General features: G+C 37.2%; 1 protein-coding gene and 1 pseudogene across 1 annotated transcript; one reads left to right on the forward strand and one right to left on the reverse strand.

Moving 5' to 3' along the window:
* Nucleotides 1-5605: 5605 nt before the first annotated feature.
* Nucleotides 5606-6065, forward strand: LOC118024696 (histidine triad nucleotide-binding protein 1-like). Its single transcript, XM_035026731.1, has one exon. It carries the CDS (start codon nucleotides 5641-5643, stop codon nucleotides 6013-6015), a length of 375 nt encoding a protein of 124 aa, XP_034882622.1. The 5' UTR covers nucleotides 5606-5640; the 3' UTR covers nucleotides 6016-6065.
* Nucleotides 6066-10782: 4717 nt separating this feature from the next.
* LOC118024695 lies at nucleotides 10783-11646 on the reverse strand (annotated as a pseudogene).
* Nucleotides 11647-22877: the final 11231 nt, after the last annotated feature.

The following is a 22877-nucleotide window of genomic DNA, read 5'->3' on the forward strand; positions in this document are numbered from 1 at the left end:
GAACACTTCCAAACTCATTTTACAAGGTCAGCATTATCCTGATACCAAAACCAGACAAGGACACCACAAGAGAAGAAAACTACAGGTCAATATCCCCGATGAACATAGATGTAAAAACCCTCAACAAAATATTAGCAAACCAAATTCAACAACACATTAAAAGACTCATACACCATGGTCAAGTGGGATTTATTCCAGGGATGGAGGGATGGTTCAACATCTGCAAATCAATCAATGTGATACACCATACTAACAACACCATATTAACAAAATAAAGGATAAAGATCATATGATCATCTCAATAGATTCAGAAAAAGCATTTGATAAAATTCAACATCCATTTATGATTAAAAAAACTCAAGAAAGTGGGTATAGAAGGAACATACTAAACATAATGAAGGCCATATATGACAAGCCCACAGTTAACATACTCAGCAGTGAAAGACTAGTAAAAACTTCTCTATTAAGATCAGGAAGAAAAGCATGTCAGCTTTCACAGGTGAGGGGCTTCTTATAGGCTCTAATAACATAAAGTGGGCAAAAGCACTACGCACTATATGGTATAAAGGCTGACAAAGTGCACCATCTTCCTACCTGACATGGGAGAGGTCATTTACGCAAAGCACTCTGCAGTCCTTATAAGGGGCCCTTAAGCATGCAGTAGTAGAAACAGCATGGGACTTGGGGTCAAGCAACCTCATTTAGGATCCTGGCCCTGTTGTGTTAACTTAAGCAACTCACTAACTCTTTCCAGGCCTCAGTATCCTCACCACTTTCTTAAGGATTTTTTTTAAAGTAATCTCTACACACAACATGGGGCTCAAAACCACAACCCCGAGATCAAGAGTTGCACACTCCACCTACCGAGCCAGTCAGGCGCCCTAATTTTTATTCAATGTGATACTGAGTTTGAGTCAGAGCAGTTAAGCAAGAAAAAAAGAAATAAAAAGTACCCAAATTTACGGGCGCCTGGGTGGCTCAGTCGTTAAGCATCTGCCTTCGGCTCAGGTCATGATCCCAGGGTCCTGGGATCGAGTCCCACATCGGGCTCCCTGCTCTGAGGGAAGCCTGCTTCTCCCTCTCCCACTCCCCCTGCTTGTGTTCCTGCTCTCGCTATGTCTCTCTCTGTCAAAAAAATGAATAAAATCTTTAAAAAAAAAAAAAGTACCAAATTTTAAAAAATAATTTGTTTGGAGATGACATGATCTTATATGTAGGAAACCCTAACGATTCCATTAAAAAACTCTTAGATCTAATAATGAATTCAGTACACTTGCAAGATACAAAACCAACACACAAAAATCTGTTGATTTTTATATACTAACCATGAACTATCAGAGAAATTTTTTTAAATGCCTTTTATAATTGTATCAAAGAATAAAATACCCAGAAATAAATTTAATCAAGGAGGTGAAAAACCTGTACACTAAAAACTGTTAAGACACTGATGAAAGAAGTTGAAGAAAACACAAATAAGTGGAAAGATTTCCACCCTCGTGGGCTGGATTGTTAAAATGTCCATACTACCCAAAGCAATCTACAGATTCAATCCACCGATGCAATCTACAGATTCAATGCAATCCTTATCAAATTCCAATGGCATTTTTCACAGAACTAGAACAATTACATTTGTGTGGAACAACAAAAGAGCCCAAATACCAAAGCAAGCTTGATAAAGAACAAAGCTGGAGGGGCGCCTGGGTGGCTCAGTTGGTTAAGTGGCTGCCTTCGGCTCAGGTCATGATCCCAGAGTCCTGGGATTGAGCCCCGCATCGGGCTCCCTGCTCAGCGGAGAGCCTTCTTCTCCCTTTCCCTCTGCCTGCCGTTCTGCCTACTTGTGCTCTCTATCTCTCTGTCAAATAAATTTAAAAAAAAAAAAATCTAAAAAAAAAAAAAGAACAAAGCTGGAGGCATCATGTGCTCTGATTTCAAACTATAATACAATAATACAATAGTAATGAAAATAGTATGGTACTGACATAACAACAGACACACTGATCAATAAGACTGGATAGAAAGCCCAGAAATAAACCCACACATATATGGCCAATTAATATGCAACAAAGAAGGCAAGAATATACAATGGAGAAAGAACTGTTTCTTCAATAAATGGTGTTGGGACAACTGACAGTCACATGCAAAAGAATGAAACTGGACACCATCTTATACCATACATAAAAACTAGCTCTTTAATCCATCAAAATGGATTAAAGATTTGACTGTAAGACCTGAAATCATAAAATTCCTAGAAAAAACATAGGCAGTAAGTTCCTTGACATCAGTCTCAGTGATAAGTTTTTGGACTTGACACCAAAAACAAAGGCAACAAAAGCAAAAATAAACAAGTAGGACTACATCAAACTAAAAAGCTTCTGCACTATGAGGGAAACCATTAACAAAATGAAAAGCCAACCTACTGAACAGGAGAAAATATCTGCAAATCATATATCTGATAAGGGGTCAATATCCAAAATATATAAAGAACTTACACAACACAACAGCAAAAAATAAAATCCGATTTTAAAAATGAGAAGAGGTTCTGAATGAATATATTTCTGAAGAAGACATACAGATGTCAAATAGGTAAATGAAAAGGTGCTCAACATCACTAATCATGAGGGAAATGCAAATTAAAACCACAACGAGATATAACCTCACAACAGTCAGAATGGCTATTATTAATAAGACAAGAAATAACAAGGATGTCAAGAAAAGGGAACCTTTGTACACTATTGATGTGAATATAAATTGGTGCAATCACTACAGAAAATAGTATGGAGGGCTCCCCAAAATATTAAAAATAGAACTACAATACGATCCAGTAATTACACTTCTGGGTATTTATCCAAAGGAAACAAAAACACTAACTCAAAAAAGATACATGCACCCCCATATTCATTGCAGCATTATTGATAATAGCCAAGACACCGAAGCAACCTAAGTGTCCACTGATGGATCAATGGATAAAGAAGATGTGATACACACACCAAATAAAATAGTCAAGTAAAAAAAAAAATGGAACTCTTTCCTTTTGCAACAACATGGATGGACCTTCAGGGCATTATGCTAAGTGAAATAAATTAGAGAAAGACAAATACCATATAATCTCACTTATGTATGGTATTTAACCACCCCTGCAGTCCCCAAAAAATCCAAATTCAAAGATACAGAGAACAGATTGCGGTTGCCAGAGGCAGGGGGTGAGCATAATGAATGAAGATGGTCACAAGGTACAAACACCTACTTATAAAACAAGTAAGTTGTGGGGATATAATGTACAGTATGATGACTATAGTTAATAATACTGTATTGTATATTTAAAACGTACCAGGAGAGTATATCTTAAAAGTTCTCATCACAAGAAATTTGAAACTATGTATGGTGATGGATGTTGACTAGATTTATTGTGGTGATCATCTTGCAAAACATACAAATATGAAATTATTATGTTGTACACATGAAACTAATATAATAGGGTCTTTTTTTTCTTTCTCAAATTTTTATTTAAATTCTAATTAACATATAGTGTCATATTGGTTTCAGGAGAATTTTTTTTTTTTTAAGATTTTATTTATTTATTTGACAGAGAGAGAGATAGCGAGAGCAGGAACACAAGCAGGGGGAGTGGGAGAGCGAGAAGCAGGCTTCCTGCCGAGCAGGGAGCCCGAAGCGGGACTCGATCCCAGGACGCTAAAATCATGACCCAAGCTCAAGGCAGACACTTAACGACTGAGCCACCCAGGTGCCCTCAGGAGTAGAATTTAATGATTTGTCACTTACATATAACACCCAGTGCTCATCATAACAAGTGCCCTCCTTTTTTTTTTTTTTTTTTTTAAGATTTTATTTATTTGACAGAGAGAGACACAGTGAGAGAGGGAGCACAAGCAGGGGGAGTGGGAGAGGGAGAAGCAGGCCTCCCGGGGAGCAGGGAGCCCAATGCAGGACTCGATTCCAGGAACCTGGGATCATGACCTGAAATGAAGGCAGACGCTTTATGACTGAGCCACCCAGGCGCCCCTACAAGTGCCCTCCTTAATACCCATCACCCATTTAGCCCATCCCTTACCCACCTCCCTCCATCAACCCTCAGTTTGTTCTCTATTGTTAAGAGTCTCTTGTGGTTTGTTTCCCTCTCTCTTTTATCCCCCTTCCTGTATGTTCACCTGTTTTGTTTCTTAACTAATATAATGTCGTATGTCAATTATATCTCAATAATAAAAAAGAAATACAAAAAGAATGTTTATAATTTAAAAATGTAATAACAAAAATTAAAATCTAAGGAAGGTAAAGTTGAAGAAATTCTCAACCTTAGTTGAGAGAAAAGAAGAGAAAGAAAATAGACAAAAATAAAAATCTGAAAATTTTTTGACAGACAAAAACCCTGAATGTCCAATCAATATATGGTTAAATAAACCTCTATGTAACACTATGAAGTGGTAATGGTAGTAGTACTCTAGGAAAGATCTCCATAATGAATCATTAATTGAATAAATAATGTAAACTGCTAAAAACCCAGTCAGTATGACCTCGTTTACATAAAAGGGGGAAAAAACACACACCATATGCTTCTATATATAAAACAGTATTTAGGGTACCTGGCTGGCTCAGTCAGTGGAGCATGTGACTCTTGATCTCAGGGTTGTGGGGTTTGAACTCCACACTGGTGGGTGTAGAGATTACTTAAAAATATGTCCACCTGGATGGCTCAGTTGTTAAGCGTCTGCCTTTGGCTCAGGTCATGCATGATCCCAGGGTTCTGGGATTGAGCCCTGCATCGGGCTCCCTGCTCCAGAGGAAGCCCGCTTCTCCCTCTCCCACTCCCCCTGCTTGTGTTCCCTCTCTCGCTGTGTCCTCTCTGTCAAATAAATAAATAAAATATTTAAAATATATATACATATAATCTTAAAATCCTCCATATCTAAAACAGTATGTAAGTATAAAAAAAGATGTGGAATTAAACATATTAAAATGATAATTTCTAGATAGAGGAGTGAGTTGGGGGAAAAAAGGAAAGGGAATATTTTGCTTTTAATTGTATATATTTCCATTAAAAATTTTTTTACAATGAAAATGTCTTCATATATTACCTTTGTGTAATTTTTTTTAATTTTATTTTTAGGCAATCTCTACACCTAATGTGGTACTCAAATTCACAACCCTGAGATCAAGAGTCGCATGCTCCATCAACTGAGCCCCCATTTGTGTAATTTTTTAAAGAGAGAAAAGAAGGGGAAGAAGTGAAAGGAAAATAAAAAAGGATTGGTAAAATACTTAGTAGATGAGGAATATTTTCCTTAATTAATTAGAATCTCAAAAACAAAACAAGATTAAATAATAATGATTTTACTTGCTGTGTAACATTCTACTTGTTGAGCACATTAAAGTCACCTCCAAAGTACTTAAGACAATAAAATCTACAGAAAGTGAAATATATATACTTTTATATATTACATATATATATATTTTTTTAATAGCCAAAAACAGTACACTATCACCAACTTAAAAAAAAAAAAGACAACTCTTTCACAACAGAATCAGTAGAGAAATTTTCTCTCTACAATTACACCTCTAAGAAGTCTGATTCTAGCCCTCCTCTCGAGCTTCTCCCCGGGGCGGCCGCGCGGGAGGGAGGCCGAGATGGCAGATGAGATCGCCAAAGCTCAGCCCGCGCGGCCTGGTGGCGACACGATCTTCGGGAAGATCATTCGCAAGGAAATCCCAGCCAAAATCATTTTTGAGGATGACCAGTGTCTTGCTTTCCATGACATTTCCCCTCAAGCACCAACTCATTTTCTGGTGATACCCAAGAAACCTATATCTCAGATTTCTGTAGCAGAAGATGATGATGAACGTCTTCTTGGACATTTAATGATTGTGGGCAAGAAATGTGATCTGGGCCTGAAGAAGGGTTATCGAATGGTGGTGAATGAAGGTTCAGATGGGGGACAGTCTGTCTATCATGTTCATCTCCATGTTCTTGGAGGTCGGCAGATGAATTGGCCTCCTGGTTAAGCATGTTTTAGGGATAATTTTCCCTTATCTAGGCAATGGTCAATATTTCCCAGTTCCAGTATGTTAAACAGTATACTTTGTTTGTGTATGGAGAGATTGAGGAAATAATTTTTAAAACCCATACATAATAAAAGACAATGTTGCATGGTTTACAGTCAAAAAAAAAAAAGAAGTCTGATTCTAGCCAAAAGATTATATGCTCAGGATATATCACCAGATTCTTTCCTAAATGGGCCACCTGGGTTGAGCTCCTTGCTCAGTGGGGAGTCTGCTTCTTTTTCTCCCTCTGCCCCTCCCCCTGCTCTTGTGCATGCTCTCCCTCTCTCACTCAAATAAATAAATAAATAAATAAATAAATAAATAAATAAATTTTTTTAAAAAGTATCACAGACTCTCACTGCTCTATATTCTGGCAAAGTTCTTATGTTTACACTTTGGTCTAAAATTCTGCAGGATCCTTCATATTCCTGATCCTGTTAACTAAGAAAACACTAATTTTCCATTTAAGTCCAAGAGTACAGAAAATGTGTGTAGGGATAAAGTTGAAACCCAAATCTTTTAAAAAGTTAATTTATTTTTGGGTGTCTGTGCCTGGGTGGCTCAGTCAGTTAAGCATCTGCCTTTTGCTCAGGTCATGATCCCAGGGTCCTGGGAGTGAGCCCCACATTGGGCTCCCTGCTCAGCAGGGAATCTGCTTCTCCATCTCCTTCTGCTCCTTCCCCCACCTTGCTCGTGCTTGCTCACTCTCTCGATCTCTCTCAAATAAATAAATAAAATCTTAAAATAATTTATTTCAGTACCTAACCTTGTTTTCCTAATTTTGGATTTTAACCACATGGTCAAAAATCAGAGGTAACAGCAAATATTACAAGTACAATTTTTTTTTTCAAAGATATTAAAAATCGTAAGTACATTTAAAATATTTTCAAAGTGTGGGGGCACCTGGGTGGCTCAGTTTGTTAAGTGTCCGACTCTTGATTTCAGCTCAGGTCATGATCTTGGGGTCCTGGGATTGGGCTCTACGCCCAGTGCAGAGTCTGCTTGAGATCCTCTCTCTCCCTCTCCTTCTGCCCCTCCCCCAACTTGCGTGCATACACAGGCACGCTAAAAATAAATAAATAAAATCTTAAAAAATATATTTTCAAAGTGTATTTCTAATTCTGTGAGCAAATCCTTGGATGCACATTTTGCAACATAATTAGAATATTCAATTTAAGATATCCCACTAAAAATTCTATTTGTACAAAGAGTAAAGTTAAGTAGCCTAAAGGCATTTTAGCACCGAGCTGCCAAATTCCAGAGTCTGGATTATTACAAGAACATTCTGCTATCACCTCTAGCAAGAGTCTTGAAGAAAAAAAAGAGAAAAATATGTTGAAAGATTGAGAAAATAAAATCATTATACTTTGGAACCCTTTTAGGACAACTCATTAGTTTCGTGTTACCATTTCTTTATCTAGTAACAATATTCAATTGAATTACTAAAAAGAAGAAATGAATTAAATACCATCTATCACTTTGTTCCCCTAATTTGAACAGTAAGTCAGTTTCATAAATATTTTCTAAGCTATACTTTATGACTCTCTAAACTGATCTCTAAACTCTAAAATATTCTTACTTTCCAAATAATTACCTATTCTGTATTTGCCATTTGTGTCTTTTTTCCCTAGGTAGCAGATTAAGGTCTTTTACTGAGTTTTAGTAAATTGATGTTTGCTTGGCATATTTATCATAACAAATACAAACAACTAAGTAATCTAAAGTCACTCGTTCCTTACTTGGAAGTTTGGCCACAAGTGATCCCCCTTTCAAACTTTTATTTCTTATTTTACTTTTTTTTTTTTTAAGATTTTATTTATTCATTTGAGACACAGAGACACAGAGACAGAGACAGAGAGAGAGAGAGAGCATGAGCAGAGAAAGAAGCACAGGGAGAGGGAGAAGTAGGCTCCGTGCCGAGCCAGGAGCCCGATGTGGGGCTCGATCCCAGAACCCTGGGATCATGACCTGAGCTGAAGGCAGACACTTAACCATCTGAGCCACCCAGGCGCCCCTCTTATTTTACTTTTTTGATAACAGCTTCACAGGGGCACCTTGCTGGCTCAGCCAGTAGTGTGACTCCTGATCACAGGGTCATGAGTTCGAGACCCACATGGAGCGTAGAGGTTACTGATAACAGTTTCACTCAGATATAATTCACATATCAAACTCTTTTATTAGTTATGGTTCTACTTACCATAATATTTCAACTACCATCTAACTACTATAAACAAAATCTCCCTCCATTGTTCTGTTTGTAAACTGTTATCCCTTAGAACTGTGTTAGCAAAAGAAAATTGGGAGTTTTGACAAAAAATGAGAAATAATGAGTTTCTAAAGTTCTTTTCACTGTATCCAGAAGTACCACCACTTACGACACTTTCTAGGGGAAAAAATGCATTGAAAATCCTAAATGCCTGGGTGGCTCAGTCGGTTAACCATCTGCCTTCGGCTCAGGTCATGATTCCAGGGTCCTGGGAAAGACTCCCTCATCAGGCTCCTTGCTTAGCGGGGAGCCTACTTCTCCCTCTGCCTGCCACTCCCCCTGCTTATGCTCACTCTCTATTTCTCTCTCTCTGACATATATAAATACAATCTTTAAAAAAATCCTAAAATAAAGGGTCCTGGGATTGAGCTCTGCATCGGGCTCCCTGCTCCGTGGGAAGCCTGCTTCTCCCTCTCCCACTCCCCCTGCTCGTGTCCCCTCTCTCACTGTGTCTCTCTCTGTCAAATGAATAAATAAAATCTTTAAAAAAAATAAAAAAAATAAATTTCAAAACAAACTTTTAAAATATGATTTGTTCAAAAATTGAGGTTTTCTATTATGCAGACCAGAGAACACCCAGCAGTCTATAAATCACTGTGAAGATGTATTTTTATCTCTTTGGTGGGGAAGTGACAAGTTTAGAAATGTAACGTGTGAGCCAGCTATTTATTCTTTGAAAACTAGAAATTAAACAAGAGAATTTAAAAGCAATATCTTGATTTTCCACTTTTCTTTTCCTTTAGGAAAATCTTAACCTTTTCATTAACAATGAGAAAAAAGTGGGGCACTTGGGTGGCTTAGTCAGTTTAGCGATCAACTCTTGCTTCTGGCTCAGGTCATGATCTCAGGGTCATGGGATTGAGCCCTGTGTTGAGGCTCCGCATGGAGTCTGCTTGAGATTCTTTCCTCTTCCTTTTTCCTCCCCCTCTGCTCCTTCCCCCACTCTCTCTCTTTCTCTCAAATAAATAAATACTGGAGGGGAAGGGGGTGGGGGGATGGAATAACTGGGTGATGGGTATTAAGGAGGGCACATGATGTAATGAGTACTGGGTGTTATATAAGACTGATGAATCACTGAACTCTACCTCTGAAACTAATAATATACTATATGTTAATTAAGTTTAAATAAATTTTAAAAATAAAATCTTAAAAAAAGAAAAAAGAAAAAAAACTTCACATTCCCTAATGATGTGCCACGGCTACTTGTGTTGGTTATGCAAGTTTTATTATATTGTCAAATTTTATTTTATTTTATTTTATTTTTTTAAGATTTTATTTGTTTGATAGAGAAAGACATAGTGAGAGAGGAAACACAAGCAGGGGGAGTGGGAGACAGAAAAGCAGGCTTCCCGTGGAGCAGGGAGCCTGATGCGGGGCTCGATCCCAGGACCCTGGGATCATGACCTGAGCTGAAGGCAGCCGCTTAAAGACTGAGCCACCCAGGTACCCCTATATTGTCAAATTTTAAAAAGCAAAACATATTGTATCTCTTTAAAATATCTTAAATTCAAATACCATAGATTTTAGAAATATTAAGTAGTCATTTAATTCAATATGCACAAATCTCATTTGGGAGATATATTTTAACCAACCACTTTGTCAAAACATCTAATAATTTTACAAACTCTTCTTCAGCTTTCTCAATCATTATAAGGTCTTAATTATCTTTAGTCTTTTGATTAGGTATCAGTTTCTGACTCACTCTATAAGTAAAAGTTTAAATTTTAACTCCTTACATTTCAGGAAGAAGACTAGCAATAACAAATAGCCTACCCATGAATAAATAAATATTTTTAGCTTGCCAGTATTTCACAATTTTCTGTGAAAAGACCAAGAAATATATTACTATATCATTATAGCAGATTTCAAAATATCACTCTCAGATTACAGAATTCCTTACTGACTGACATTTTGGTTATCTGCAGGAAAGCCAAAAACTGAAAGCCACATAGCAATTAAATATAGAAAAATGTTTCCTAATTTTCTGATAAAATGAAGACCACAGTCTTTTGTCTATAAATACAATGAAAATGCTCTAAAACTCAATTAAAAAGTTAAGGATAATAAGAATAACATTCCTTCAAAAATTAGTCGAGATTGTAGAAATTTTATCTTATACAAATTTTATCTCTGTACATAAATATAAAATTTTTATTCTTGGAGATGAAATTTTAAAGTAGACTCCACGCCTAATGTGAGGCTTCAACTCATGACCTTGAGATCGAGTCTCATGCTCTACTGACTGAGCCAACCAGACACTCTGTGTTCTTAGAGATAAGAAAAACCACAAATATACCTACTACTAAATGAATAGCATTTTGAGTGCTTCCCAAAGGCAAAACCAAAATCTTTGAAGCAAAATAAAAACTCATGTTCATAATACATTTTTTCCAACTTTTCAAAACTGTTTATTTTCCATCAACCTTATTTCCATTTTGTTTAAGAGTCTGTGGAAGAACAGCTTAAGACCACTCAGTGGCCTGAACAGTGGTAGCTGCAGATCACTCTTCAGTGGCAGTCTGAGTACTCCAGTCTCCAGTAGGGAACTAACTGCTGTGAAGGCAGAGAGGGCACCTCTACACCTTTAGAAAAGTCTGTGACATCAGGTTGAGAGCACTCAACTGCTTCCACCTGCATTCCATTCACCTGAATTTCCTCCTTGGTCATAGCCTTTTCAGCAGCAGCCTACTCTCCCTTTTCAATCTCTTCAGGATTGCTGGAGAAATACAGATCAAGCATGATCTCCCATGGGTGTTTATGGGAGACAGTGCCACACATGCATAGAACTTCCCAGGCCAGCATCTACCACATCAGACCTCCCTTGTTGTAAGGGAGCTCCCTTGTTGTAAGGGATGGCAATGTCCACATAGCACAGAGGAGAGTCTTACACAGAGCAATGGTAGGCACATTAACATAAGACATCTCTGTGGTGGCTGATGGTCAGCCTTGGGATCAGTGACCACCAGAAGTCATGGCTCCCAGAAAGCTGCCTGGATCTGATTAGTGGAGGTTCCAGAAGTAAAGTGGCCAGCAATAGCAGAGGCTCCAGTGGCAGCAGCAAACTTCAGCACAGCTTGCCAGCCAGTATTCCAGGATGACAGGACACTGACATTAGCCAGGTTTTCAACAGCAACATTGGCATGACCTGCCAGCAGAAGCTTCTCCCAGGTTCTCTTCAGATTTATGATATAGATGCCATCACTTTTCCTTTTGCAGATGCACTCTTCCATTTGGAAATTGAGGTTTGTGCCACCTAAGTGGGTTCCTGCTGCAAGGAATTTGAGGACATTCTCCTTCACTTGCAGGACATCAAGGACTCCAAGCATTATGAAAGTTTCCCTTCAGGTCATGTATAGAACCCAGAACAATGCTATATAGACTCCTCTCTGGGTAGTGTGGAAAGGGCATAATACATTTAAATCACAAACTATGGCGCTCATTATGCAGTCAGTTTAACAAGGTATAACATCTCAACAACTGAAAAACATAAACTCTTTTTTTTTCTTTGAAGAGATATAAAGTCATGGATACTCCATGGAGTCCCTCTCTTCAGATAAGGTCTTTGTACAACAGCTCTCATTAATGACAGTGCAGATGTACTGACATCCTTGGAATTTTTCATTAGGATTTAAACTAGCTGTATCCTATCTCATGGGTCTTTTCTTTGATGAGCTGCATTTTCCCTCTTCCTTGTACTATCCATCGTGTTAGTAATGATTAGAACTGAAACAGACTTAATTACAGTAACTTCCAAATAAGGTACTAAATACAGTTCTTTGTTCAGTCAGCTGTGATTGTCCATGAAAATCACAGGAGTGTTTAAACAAGAGGCACAGGATTCTATTAAATTATGTTCTAGGACCTAAGCTTTTTTTATATAGGTATTTATAAGACAACTTATATTTAGAGAATGGATTATAATTTCAGCAAAATAAACTTTGTTCTTCCACGTGGGACTCAAAATGGCAATACCTGAAACACTGTGATTAACTAGTATATATAGTACCTGTTCATTTTGAAACAATGAAAAAGTATTGCTTCTATTAGAACTGAGCAAAGAAAGATCAAAGTAAATTTGTGAGATGTAACTACAGGTTCAGCCAAGAGCAGAAGAGGAAAACCCTCTCACTTTTTTACACATTTCTCAATGTGATTTAGTTATTGAGATATTACTACTTCGTTACTAAACTACTTTGTCACCTTAAAGCTTACTTTTTAAAAAATTTTAATTCCAGTAGAGTTAACATACAGTGTTAATATTAGTTTCAGTTATACAATATGGTGCTTCAGCAATTCCATATATCACCCGGTGCTCATAACGATGTGTGTACTCCTTAATCCCCATCACCTATTTCACCCATCCCCCTACTCACCTCCATTCTAGTAACCATCAGTTTGTTCTCTATAGTTGTCAGTTTCTTGGTTTACCTCTCTTTTTTCCCTTTGTTTGCTTTCTTAAATTCCACATATGACTGAAATCATATGGTATTTGTCTTTCTCATACTGAGTGACTTCACTTAGCATTATACTCTAGCTCCACCCATGTCATTGCAAATGGCAAGATTTCATTCTTTTTTACAGCTAAATATCCATTATACACACACCCCCCCCACATCTTCTTTAGAGTTTTTTTTTTAAGATTTTATTATTTTTTTGACAGAGAGAGAAAGAGCACAAGTAGGCAGGCAGAGGGAGAGGGAGAAGCAGGCTCCCCACGGAGCAGGGAGCCCGATGTGGGACTCGATCCCAGGACCCTGGGATCATGACCTGAGCTGAAGGCAGCCACTTAACTAACTGAGCCATCCAGGTGCCCCACACACCCCACATCTTCTTTATCAATTCATGTATCAATGGACATTTGGGCTGCTTCCATAATTTGGCTATTGTAAATAATGCTGCTATAAACATTGGGGTGCATGTATCCCTTTGAACTAGTGTTTTTGTATTTTGGGGGTAAATACCCAGCAGCGTGATTACTGGGTCATATGGTAATTCTGTTTTTAACTTTTTGAGGAACCTCCATGCTGTTTTCCAGAGTGGCTGTACCAGTTTGCATTCCCACCAACAGCACAAGAGTGCAAGATCCCACCACATCCTTGCCAACACTTGTTGTTTCTTATGTTGTTTTTTTTTTTAAAGATTTTATTCATTTATTTGAGAGAGAGAGAATGAGAGAGAGCACATGAGAGGTAGGAGGGTCAGAGGGAGAAGCAGACTCCCCGCCGAGCAGGGACCCCGATGCGGGACTCGATCCAGGGACTCCAGGATCATGACCTGAGCCGAAGGCAGTTGCTCAACCAACTGAGCCACCCAGACGCCCGTTTCTTATGTTTTTTATTTTAGCCATTCTAACAGATATGAGGTGATATCTCATTGTGGTTTTGATTTGCATTTCCCTGATGATGAGTGATATTGAACATCTTTTCATGTGTCTGTTTGCCATCTGGAAATCTTTGGAGAAATGTGTGTCCATGTCTTCTGCCCATTTTTTAATCAGATGATTTGTTTTTTGGGTATTGAGTTTTATAAGTTCTTTATATATTTTGGATACTTTTTATCAGATATGTCATTTGTGAATATCTTCTCCCATTCTGTAGGTTGCCTTTTAGTTTTGTTGATTGTTTCCTTTGCTATGAAGAATTAAAGCCTACTTTCTTGCATAGGTTTTTTTCCCCAACTTTTTTTTTTCAAAGTTGCCTGCTGCTAATTAGACAAATTAATATCAATACAAAGAGCATACATTATTTTTTAAAGATTTATTTATTTATTATAGAGAGAGAGGAAAAGGGAGAAAAAGAGAATCTCAAGCAGACTCCCTGCTGAGCAGAGAGCCCAATGTGGGGCTCAATCTCACCCCCCGGAGATCATGACCTGAGCCAAAATCAAGAGTCGGACGCTCGGGACACTTGGGTGGCTCAGTCGTTAAGCATCTGCCTTCGGCTCAGGTCATCATCCCAGGGTCCTGGGATCGAGCCCCGCATCAGGCTCCCTGCTCAGAGGAGAGCCTGCTTCTCTCTCTCTCCTACTCCCCCTGCTTGTGTTCCCTCTCTCACTGTGTTCTCTCTGTCAAATAAATTTAAAAACTTAAAAAAAAAAAAGATTCGGACACTTAACCGACAGCCTCCTAGGTGCCCCAAGAGCATATGTTATTTAACACATATATTATGAACTACTTGGTGAAAAATGTTGTTTCTCAAGTTCATTTTGCTATGTTAATTTACTAATCTAAAAGAAATCTACAGAGCAGTCTTTCAGACCTTTTATTTTTGTGTTTATAATCAGCTAAGGTGAAGGCAGTTCTATTGGTTTTGGAAATACTCATTTTATGAGTTAGAAGGACATATACCATATTCATAAGAGGTTGCCTTTTTGAACAAAGGGGAATGAGACAAAGATGGGGGGAAAGATAAAGGGTACTTTAGCTTTATTCATGCTTTATTACTTTTATATAAAATACAGATTTTTTTAAAAGATTTTACTTATTTGAGAAAGAGAGTGAGCAAGAGAAAGAGCACACGAGCAGGGGCAGAGGGAAAGTGAGAAGCAGACTCCCCTGCTGAGCAGGGAGCCCAACACAGGGCTTGATCCCAGCACCCTGGGATCATGACCTGAGCCGAAGGCAGACGCTTAACCAACTGAGCCACCCAGGCGCCCCTATTTATCTTTTTTTTTTTAAACATCTACTATGTGCTATTCGAGGAAATTTTTCTAAAGAACTTCAGAGTAGAAGCCAGGTATTCATCTGTATAGTTTACAATTTGAATTTTAAGGTCCTAATTTATAAGTAGTTCTTAAAACTTGTTGCTAGAATTATAGTCCTTTCTTCACATAGCAGCCAGAGTTGATTTCTTCAATGGTAAATCAGATCATGTTACTTCCTTGCTTTTAAAAAAAAAAAATTCAAACTCCCTATAGAAGTCACAAAGGCCCTATTGGAGTCTGACTTGACTCCTGCCTAACTTCTCCAGCTTTATATCTGGTTACTCTCTTCCTTATCTACAAAGCTTCAACTGCAGTAGCAGCTCTCTATTCCCTCAGAGCTTTTATCCTGCTATCTGGACCCCTGCCCCCACATACCTCATGTGGCCAGATCCTTTTGAACTCCTTTAGGTCTAATCTTAAATATCTAATATATATTGGTGTGAGGAGAATCAGCTCTTTGGTAATTTCAGTTATGGAAACTGATACTCAGAAAAGAGTAGCAATACTATTTCCTACCAATATTTAAATTTAGGAAGTGTTTAGTGAGAAAACAAGATCCATCTATATGCTGCCTAAAAAGACATATTTCAGACCTAAAGACACCTGCAGACTGAAAGTGAGGGGATGGAGAAACATTTCTCACACAAACAGATATCAAAAAAAGCCAGAGCAGCAATACTTATATTGGGCAAAACAGACTTTAAAACAAAGACTGTAACAAAAGACAAAGAAGGACACCATATAATAATAAAGGAGACAATCCAACAAGAAGATATAATAATTCTAATTATTTATGCACCCAATATGGGAGCACCCAAATACATAAAACAGTTAATAACAAACATAAAGTAACTAATCAATAGTAATACAATAATAGTAGGGGATTTTAACACCACACTTATATCAAGGGACAAATCATCCAAACAGAAAATCAACAAGGAAACAATGGATTTGAATGACACTGGACCAGACGGATTTAACAGATATATTCAGAACATTCCATCCTAAAATAGCAGAACACACATTCTTTTCAAGTGCAATAGAACATTCTCCAGAATAGTTCACATATTGGGCCACAAAACAAATCTCAACAAATTCAAAAAGATCAAAGTCATACCACGCATCTTTTCTGATCCAATGTTATGAAACTAGAAATCAACTACATGAAAAATTCTGGAAAAAGCACAAATACATGGAGGTTAAATAACATGCTACTAAACAATGAAGGGTCAACCAAGAAATCAAAGAAGAAATAAAAAATCACATGGAAACAAATGAAAATGAATATACAACAATCCAAAATCTTTGGGATGCAACAAAAGCAGTTCTAAGAGGGAAGTTTATAGCAATACAGACCTACCTCAAGAAAAAAGGAAAATCTCAAACAACCTAACCTTACACATAAAGGAGCTAGAAAAAGAACAAATAAAACCTAAAAGCAGAAGTAGGAAGGAATAATAAAAATTAGAGCAGAAATAAATGTAGAGAAACTAAAAAAATAGAACAGATCAAAGAAACCAATAGCTGGTTCTTTGAAAAGATCAAAAAAATTGGGATTCATCAAAACACACACACACACACACACACAGAGGACTCAAATAAACAAAATCACAAATGAAAGAGAAGAAATAACAACCAACAGCACAGGAAGACAATTACAAGAGAGTGTTATGAAAAATCATATGCCAACAAATTGCATAACCTAGAAGAAATTGATAAATTCCTAGAAACATAACTTACCAAAACTGACACAGGAAAAAATAGAAAATTTGAACACACTGATTACCAAAAATGAACTTGAACCAGTAATCAAAAAACTCCCAACAAAAAAAAGTCCAGGACTAGACAGTTTCACAGGCATATTTTACCAAACATTTTTAAAAAGGAGCTTATACCTAGTCGTCTCAAACTATTCCAAAAAATAGAAGAGGAAGGGTGCCTGGATGGGTTAGTTGGTTAAGCGTCTGCCTTCAGCTCAGATCATGATCCCAGAGTCCTGGGATTGAGTCCTACATTGGGGGGGGGTGGGGGGGCGGTCCTCACTCAGTGGGGAGCCTGCTTCTCCCTCTACCTGCTGCTCCCCCTGCTTGTTCTCTCTCTCTCTCTCTGACAAATAAATAAAATGTTTAAAAACAAACAAAAAACAGAAGAGGAAAGAAAATTTCCAAATTCATTCTACAAAACCAGCATTACCCAATACCAAAACCAGATAAAGACACCACAGAAAGACTATAGGCCAATATTTCTGATGAACATAGATGCAAAATCTTCAACAAAATACTAGCAAACCAAATCCAACAATACATTAAAAAAATCATTTACCACAATCAAGTGGGATTTTTTTCCTGGGTTACAAGGGTGATTCAGATTTTGCAAATCAATCAACATTGATATGTCCATCAACAGGAGAAAGGATAAAAACCATATAATCATTTCAACAGATGCAGAAAAAGCATTTGACAAAGTACAACATCTATTCATGATAAAGATCCTCAACAAGGTAGGTTTAGAGGGAATATATCTCAACATAATAAAGGCCTTATATGAAAATCCCACAATGAACATCATACTCAATGGGGAAAATCCCACAGGGAACATCATACTCAATGGGGAACTTTTCCCCTAAGGTCAAGAACAAGACAAGGATGTCTACTTTCACCACTTTTATTCAAGACAGTACTAGAAGTCCTAGCTACAGTGATCAGACAACAAAGAGAAATAAAAAGATCCAAATCAGCAAGGAAGAAGTAAAAGTTTCACTATTTGTAAATGATATGATACTATATATAGAAAAACCCAAAAAGAGTCCACCGAAAAACTACTAGAACTATAAATGAATTCAACAAAGTTGGAGGATACAGAAATCTGTTGCATTTCTATACATCAATAATGAAGCCACAGAAGGAGAAATTAAGAAAATAATCCCATTTATAATTGCATCAAAAAGAATAAAATACCTAAGAATAAACTTAATCAAAGAAGTAAAAGATCGGGGTGCCTGGGTGGCTCAGATGGTTAAGCATCTGCCTTCGGCTCAGGTCATGATCCCAGGGTCCTGGGATCGAGCCCCACATCGGGCTCCTGGCTCAGCCGGGAGTCTGCTTCCCCCTCTCCCTTTGCCTCTCCCACTGCTCATGCTCTCTCTCTCTGTATCTCTGTGTCTCAAATGAATAAATAAAATCTTTAAAAAAAAAAAAAAAAAAAGAGGTAAAAGATCTCTACTCTGAAAACTATAAAACACTTATGAAAGAAATTGAAGATGACATAAAGAAATGAAAAGACATTCCATGCTCATGGATTAGAAGAACAAATATTGATAAAATGTCTAAACTACCAAAAGCGAACTATACATTAATGTGATCCCTATCAAAATACCAATAGCATTTTTCACAGAACTGGAACAAACAATCCTAAAATTTGTATGGAACCACAAAAGACTCCAAAAAGCCAAAGCAATCTTGAAAAAGAAAAACAAAACTGGAGGTAATCACAATTCCAGATTTCAAGTTATATTACAAAACTGTAGTAAACAAAACAGTATGGTGTTGACACAAAAATAAACATACAGATCAATGGAACAGAATAGAAAACCTAGAAATGAACCCACAATTATATGACCAATTAACCTTCAGCAAAGCAGGAAAGAATATCCAATGGGAAAAAGAAAGTCTCTTCAACAAAGGGTGTTGAGAAAACTGGACAGCAGCATGCAAAAGAATGAAACTGGACCACTTTCTTACACCATACATCAAAATAGATTAAAGACCTAAATGTGAGAACTGAAACCATAACAATCCTAGAAGAGAACACAGGCAGTAACTTCTGTGACATCAGAGCTATAGTAATATTTTTCTAATTATGTCTCCTGCAACAAGGGAAATAAAAGCAAAAATAAACTACTGGGACTACATCAAAATGAAAATCTTCTGCACAGCAAAGGAAACAATCAACAAAGCTAAAATGCAACCTGCAGAATGGGAGAAGATATTTGCAAATGACATATCCAATAAAAGGTTACTATCCAAAATATATAAAGAACTTAAAAAACTCAACACCCAAAAAACAAATAATCCAATTAAAAAGTGTGAAATGAAATCACTGATACAATGCAGTAATTTATCAGTTCTTATATTATATATGAGATCTCTGTTAGGTCAGGAAAAAGGATACTAATATAGAATCTAAATGAATATTGTATTCTTATATACTTAGAACATAGTCAACTCTTGCTTTCAGAGACAATTCCTTTATTTGGGGGCAGAACTGAAGATATTTGACCCAGAAATTTTTTCCCATTGACCAGAGAGACATTCTTACCTCACTCTTCTTTAGAATTATTGAATGTCTATGGCATTTGCTCTAGAACAAATTATTAGTGTATCAGGTATTAACACTATAGAGAAACATAAACCTAATATTATATTTGAACTATCTTATTTATCTTCAAAATCCCTTGGGTATGGAACCAGAAAAACCCTGAATAGCCAGAGGAATGTTGAAAAAGAAAAGCAAAGCCGGTGGCATCACAATTCTGGACTTCCAGCTCTATTCAAAGCTGTCATCATCAAGACAGTATGGTACTGGCACAAAAACAGACACATAGATCAATGAAACAGAATAGAAAGCCCAGAAATGGACCCTCAACTCTATGGTCAACTAATCTTCGACAAAGCAGGAAAGAATGTCCAATGGAACAAAGACAGTCTCTTCAACAAATGGTGTTGGGAAAACTGGACAGCCACATGCAGAAGAATGAAACTGGATCATTTCCTTACACCACACACAAAAGTAGACTCCAAATGGTTGAAAGACCTCAATGTGAGACAGGAGTCCATCAAAATCCTAAAGGAGAACACAGGCAGCAACCTCTTCGACCTCAGCCACAGCAACTTCTTCCTAGAAACAGCGCCAAAGGCAAGGGAAGCAAGGGCAAAAATGAACTATTGGGACTTCATCAAGATAAAAAGCTTTTGCAAAGCAAAGGAAACAGTCAACAAAACCAAAAGACAACCGACAGAATGGGAGAAGATATTTGCAAATGACATATCAGATAAAGGGCTAGTATCCAAAATCTATAAAGAACTCATCAAACTCAACACCCAAAGAACAAAGAATCCAATCAAGAAATGGGCAGCTATTAATTTATTATTTATTTTATTTGCCCCTCTCCTACCACTCTCCCCTTCATTTGCTAAGCTCCAGTCATACAAATCTTACTTCTGACTCTTGAACTCACCTAGTTTATTCCCTTTGCACTTTAGTTCCTTCAGATTAGAATGCTCTTTTCCCCAATATTTACATAGCTGGCTCCTTCTTAAATGCCATCTCCATAGAAACACCTTTCCTGTTATTCAAGTTAAAGTAGCTCTACCCCCAGTAACTCTCTATTACTTTTGATTTTGCTCAAAACACTTATCACCTGTAATTATCTATTTTGTCTATTGTCTGCCTCTCCCACCAGAATATAAATTCCTTGAGGGTAGGGATTATGACTGTATTGTTCACTCTTCTGTCGCCAGTGCCTAACAGGACATGACATATACTAGGTGTGCAATGAATATTTTTAGAACAAGTAAATTAAAGAAGCAAGATGGAATTAAAGTAGTGCCAAGCAATAATGAGAATTAAGCCAAATGTTTCTGAATGTCTAAGTTCTAGGTGTTGGACTTTGTGCCTTCAGATACATTATCCCACAAAAGCATTTAGGATCTTAATATATACATCTATATGCTGACCAACATTACACTTAATAGTTTTTCTATTCTTATATTTATATACCATTTTATCTCACTTGTTTGATTGCCTTGATGTTTTTATGAACTTCGTAAGCCACTTCTAAGACTTTTTAACTGTAAAATTTATCTAATAAAGATATAATTATGGAGGCTCAGTCAGTTAAGCATCCACTCTTGGTTTCGTCTCAGGTCATGATCTCATGGCTGTGGATCGAGCCCCACATTGGGCTCTGGGTTCAGTATGGAGTCTGCTCCAGATTCTCTCTCCCTCCCCTCCTGCCCCTTCTCCCACTCGCATGTGCACTCTCGTACTCTTTTTCTCTAAAATAAGTAAATCTTTTTTAAAAAAAAGATGTAATTATGTATCCATGAAATTAGAACATTTCAAAGACTTGAAGTAAAAATAAAGAAAAATGCAAGGCAATATTTATTCATCCACTGGAAATGTGAAATTTCCAAAGATAAGAATTGACCAAGTATACTTAGGTAATCTGAGAAAGCGTGGGGGAAAAGAATGAACATTGCCCTGATTCCTCTCACCCAAGTCTCATCTACACTGTTTTTGGTTTTTTTTAGATTTTTTTTTTATATATTTAAGAGAGCGAGTGAGTAAGAGAGGGATCACAAGGGGGGGGCAGAGGGAGAAGCAGGCTCCCCGCTGAGCAGGGAGCCCAACATGTGACTTGAGTTCAGGACCCTGGGACCATGACCCGAACCAAAGGCAGATGCCCAACCGGCTGAGCCACCCAGGTGCCCCTCATCTACAGTGTTTTTATATTTTGATTACTGAATATGAATATCCTATATTTCAGAGGATTCTATGTATAGGTGTGGTAAATCATCTTCAAGTCACACTTTTAGTAGGATTAAAGTCATCAGCAGGATATTAAGAGCAATTTAAATTCCACTAGAGCAACTTACAATAAAGACTGTTTATGTTTGGTCAAGTATTTGGAGATATTTTCTAAAATCTATATGGTTACTGTGTAACTACCAAGGAAAAGCATTTTGTATAAAAGTGCTTGTCTGTCAACAGGTATTAAAACAGCCTGTTTAAATAAGTATCAAAATATTCAGAAAATTATATACCATTCCTTTATATTGCCTTTATGCTTTTGGTACCTGTTTTTGGATTCTCTGTGTTTAAAGCAGGAAAAAATAGTTCATTTCCCAGAAAGGTGGTTGAAGAGGTAGAGCTATAGGTTGCCTAAATTTGAAGTAATTGCAATATTCATGAAGAGCTAGAGAAAAAAATCACTGAAATTTTTTTCATTTCTTCTGAGGCTAAGTAGGGCCAAAATATGACCATCCTGGGTGGGAAGTATGAACTGAAAACTGGACAGAAAACAAGTGACTGTGAGAGAATCTTGTGACCACAAAGACAGGGTCTCCTTATTAAGTCTTTATAATGAGAAATGAGGATTATATGTTTTAGTTCAAACATGAGTTCAGGTAATAAAGTCAGCACTTTCTCACAACTCTGCAATGCTTTGGAAGCTATCTCTAACACTTCTGACTTTTAAATTAAACAGATAAGCATACTATAGAGATATACATATGATGCATGTAGAGTAAAGTGTTAAAGTATACATTGAAATGCTAAAGATTAAAATATAAAATTATTACATATTGAATAATTTTGTTGATTAATACTTTTTATTCAGAACAAAATTTGTCCATGGGACAAATGGGAAAATATTACATTTTTGAAAACAAAATATAAATCCAACAAAACTACAGTAGAGGAAGAAAGTCCATAATTCCATGCTAAGAACTTCATTTGTAAACTGTCTACTGTCTCTCTTTAGATGCCAAAGCTACTCATGAAAAAATATTACGCAGCTCTCAAAAAAAAATGAAATCTTGCCATTTGCAACAAAGTGGATAGAACTAGAGGGTATTATGCTAAACGAAATAAGTCAATCAGAGAAAGAAAATTATCATATGATCTCACGGATATGTGGAATTTAAGAAACAAGGCAGAGGATCATAGGGGAAGAGAGGAAAAAATGAAACAAGAAGAAACCAGAGAGGGAGACAAACCATAAGAGACTCTTAATCTTAGGAAACAAACTGAGGATTGCTGGACGCGGGGGGGGGGGGGGGGGGGGGGGGGGGGG

The sequence above is a fragment of the Mirounga leonina genome, unplaced genomic scaffold, assembly GCF_011800145.1.
Source record: "Mirounga leonina isolate KUSES-001 unplaced genomic scaffold, KU_Mleo_1.0 Mir_200, whole genome shotgun sequence".
Lineage (NCBI taxonomy): Eukaryota > Metazoa > Chordata > Mammalia > Carnivora > Phocidae > Mirounga > Mirounga leonina.

Excerpts from the sequence above, each read along its gene's own strand:
- LOC118024696 (XM_035026731.1), top strand. The coding sequence starts at position 5,641 with ATGGCAGATGAGATCGCCAAAGCTCAGCCCGCGCGGCCTGGTGGCGAC.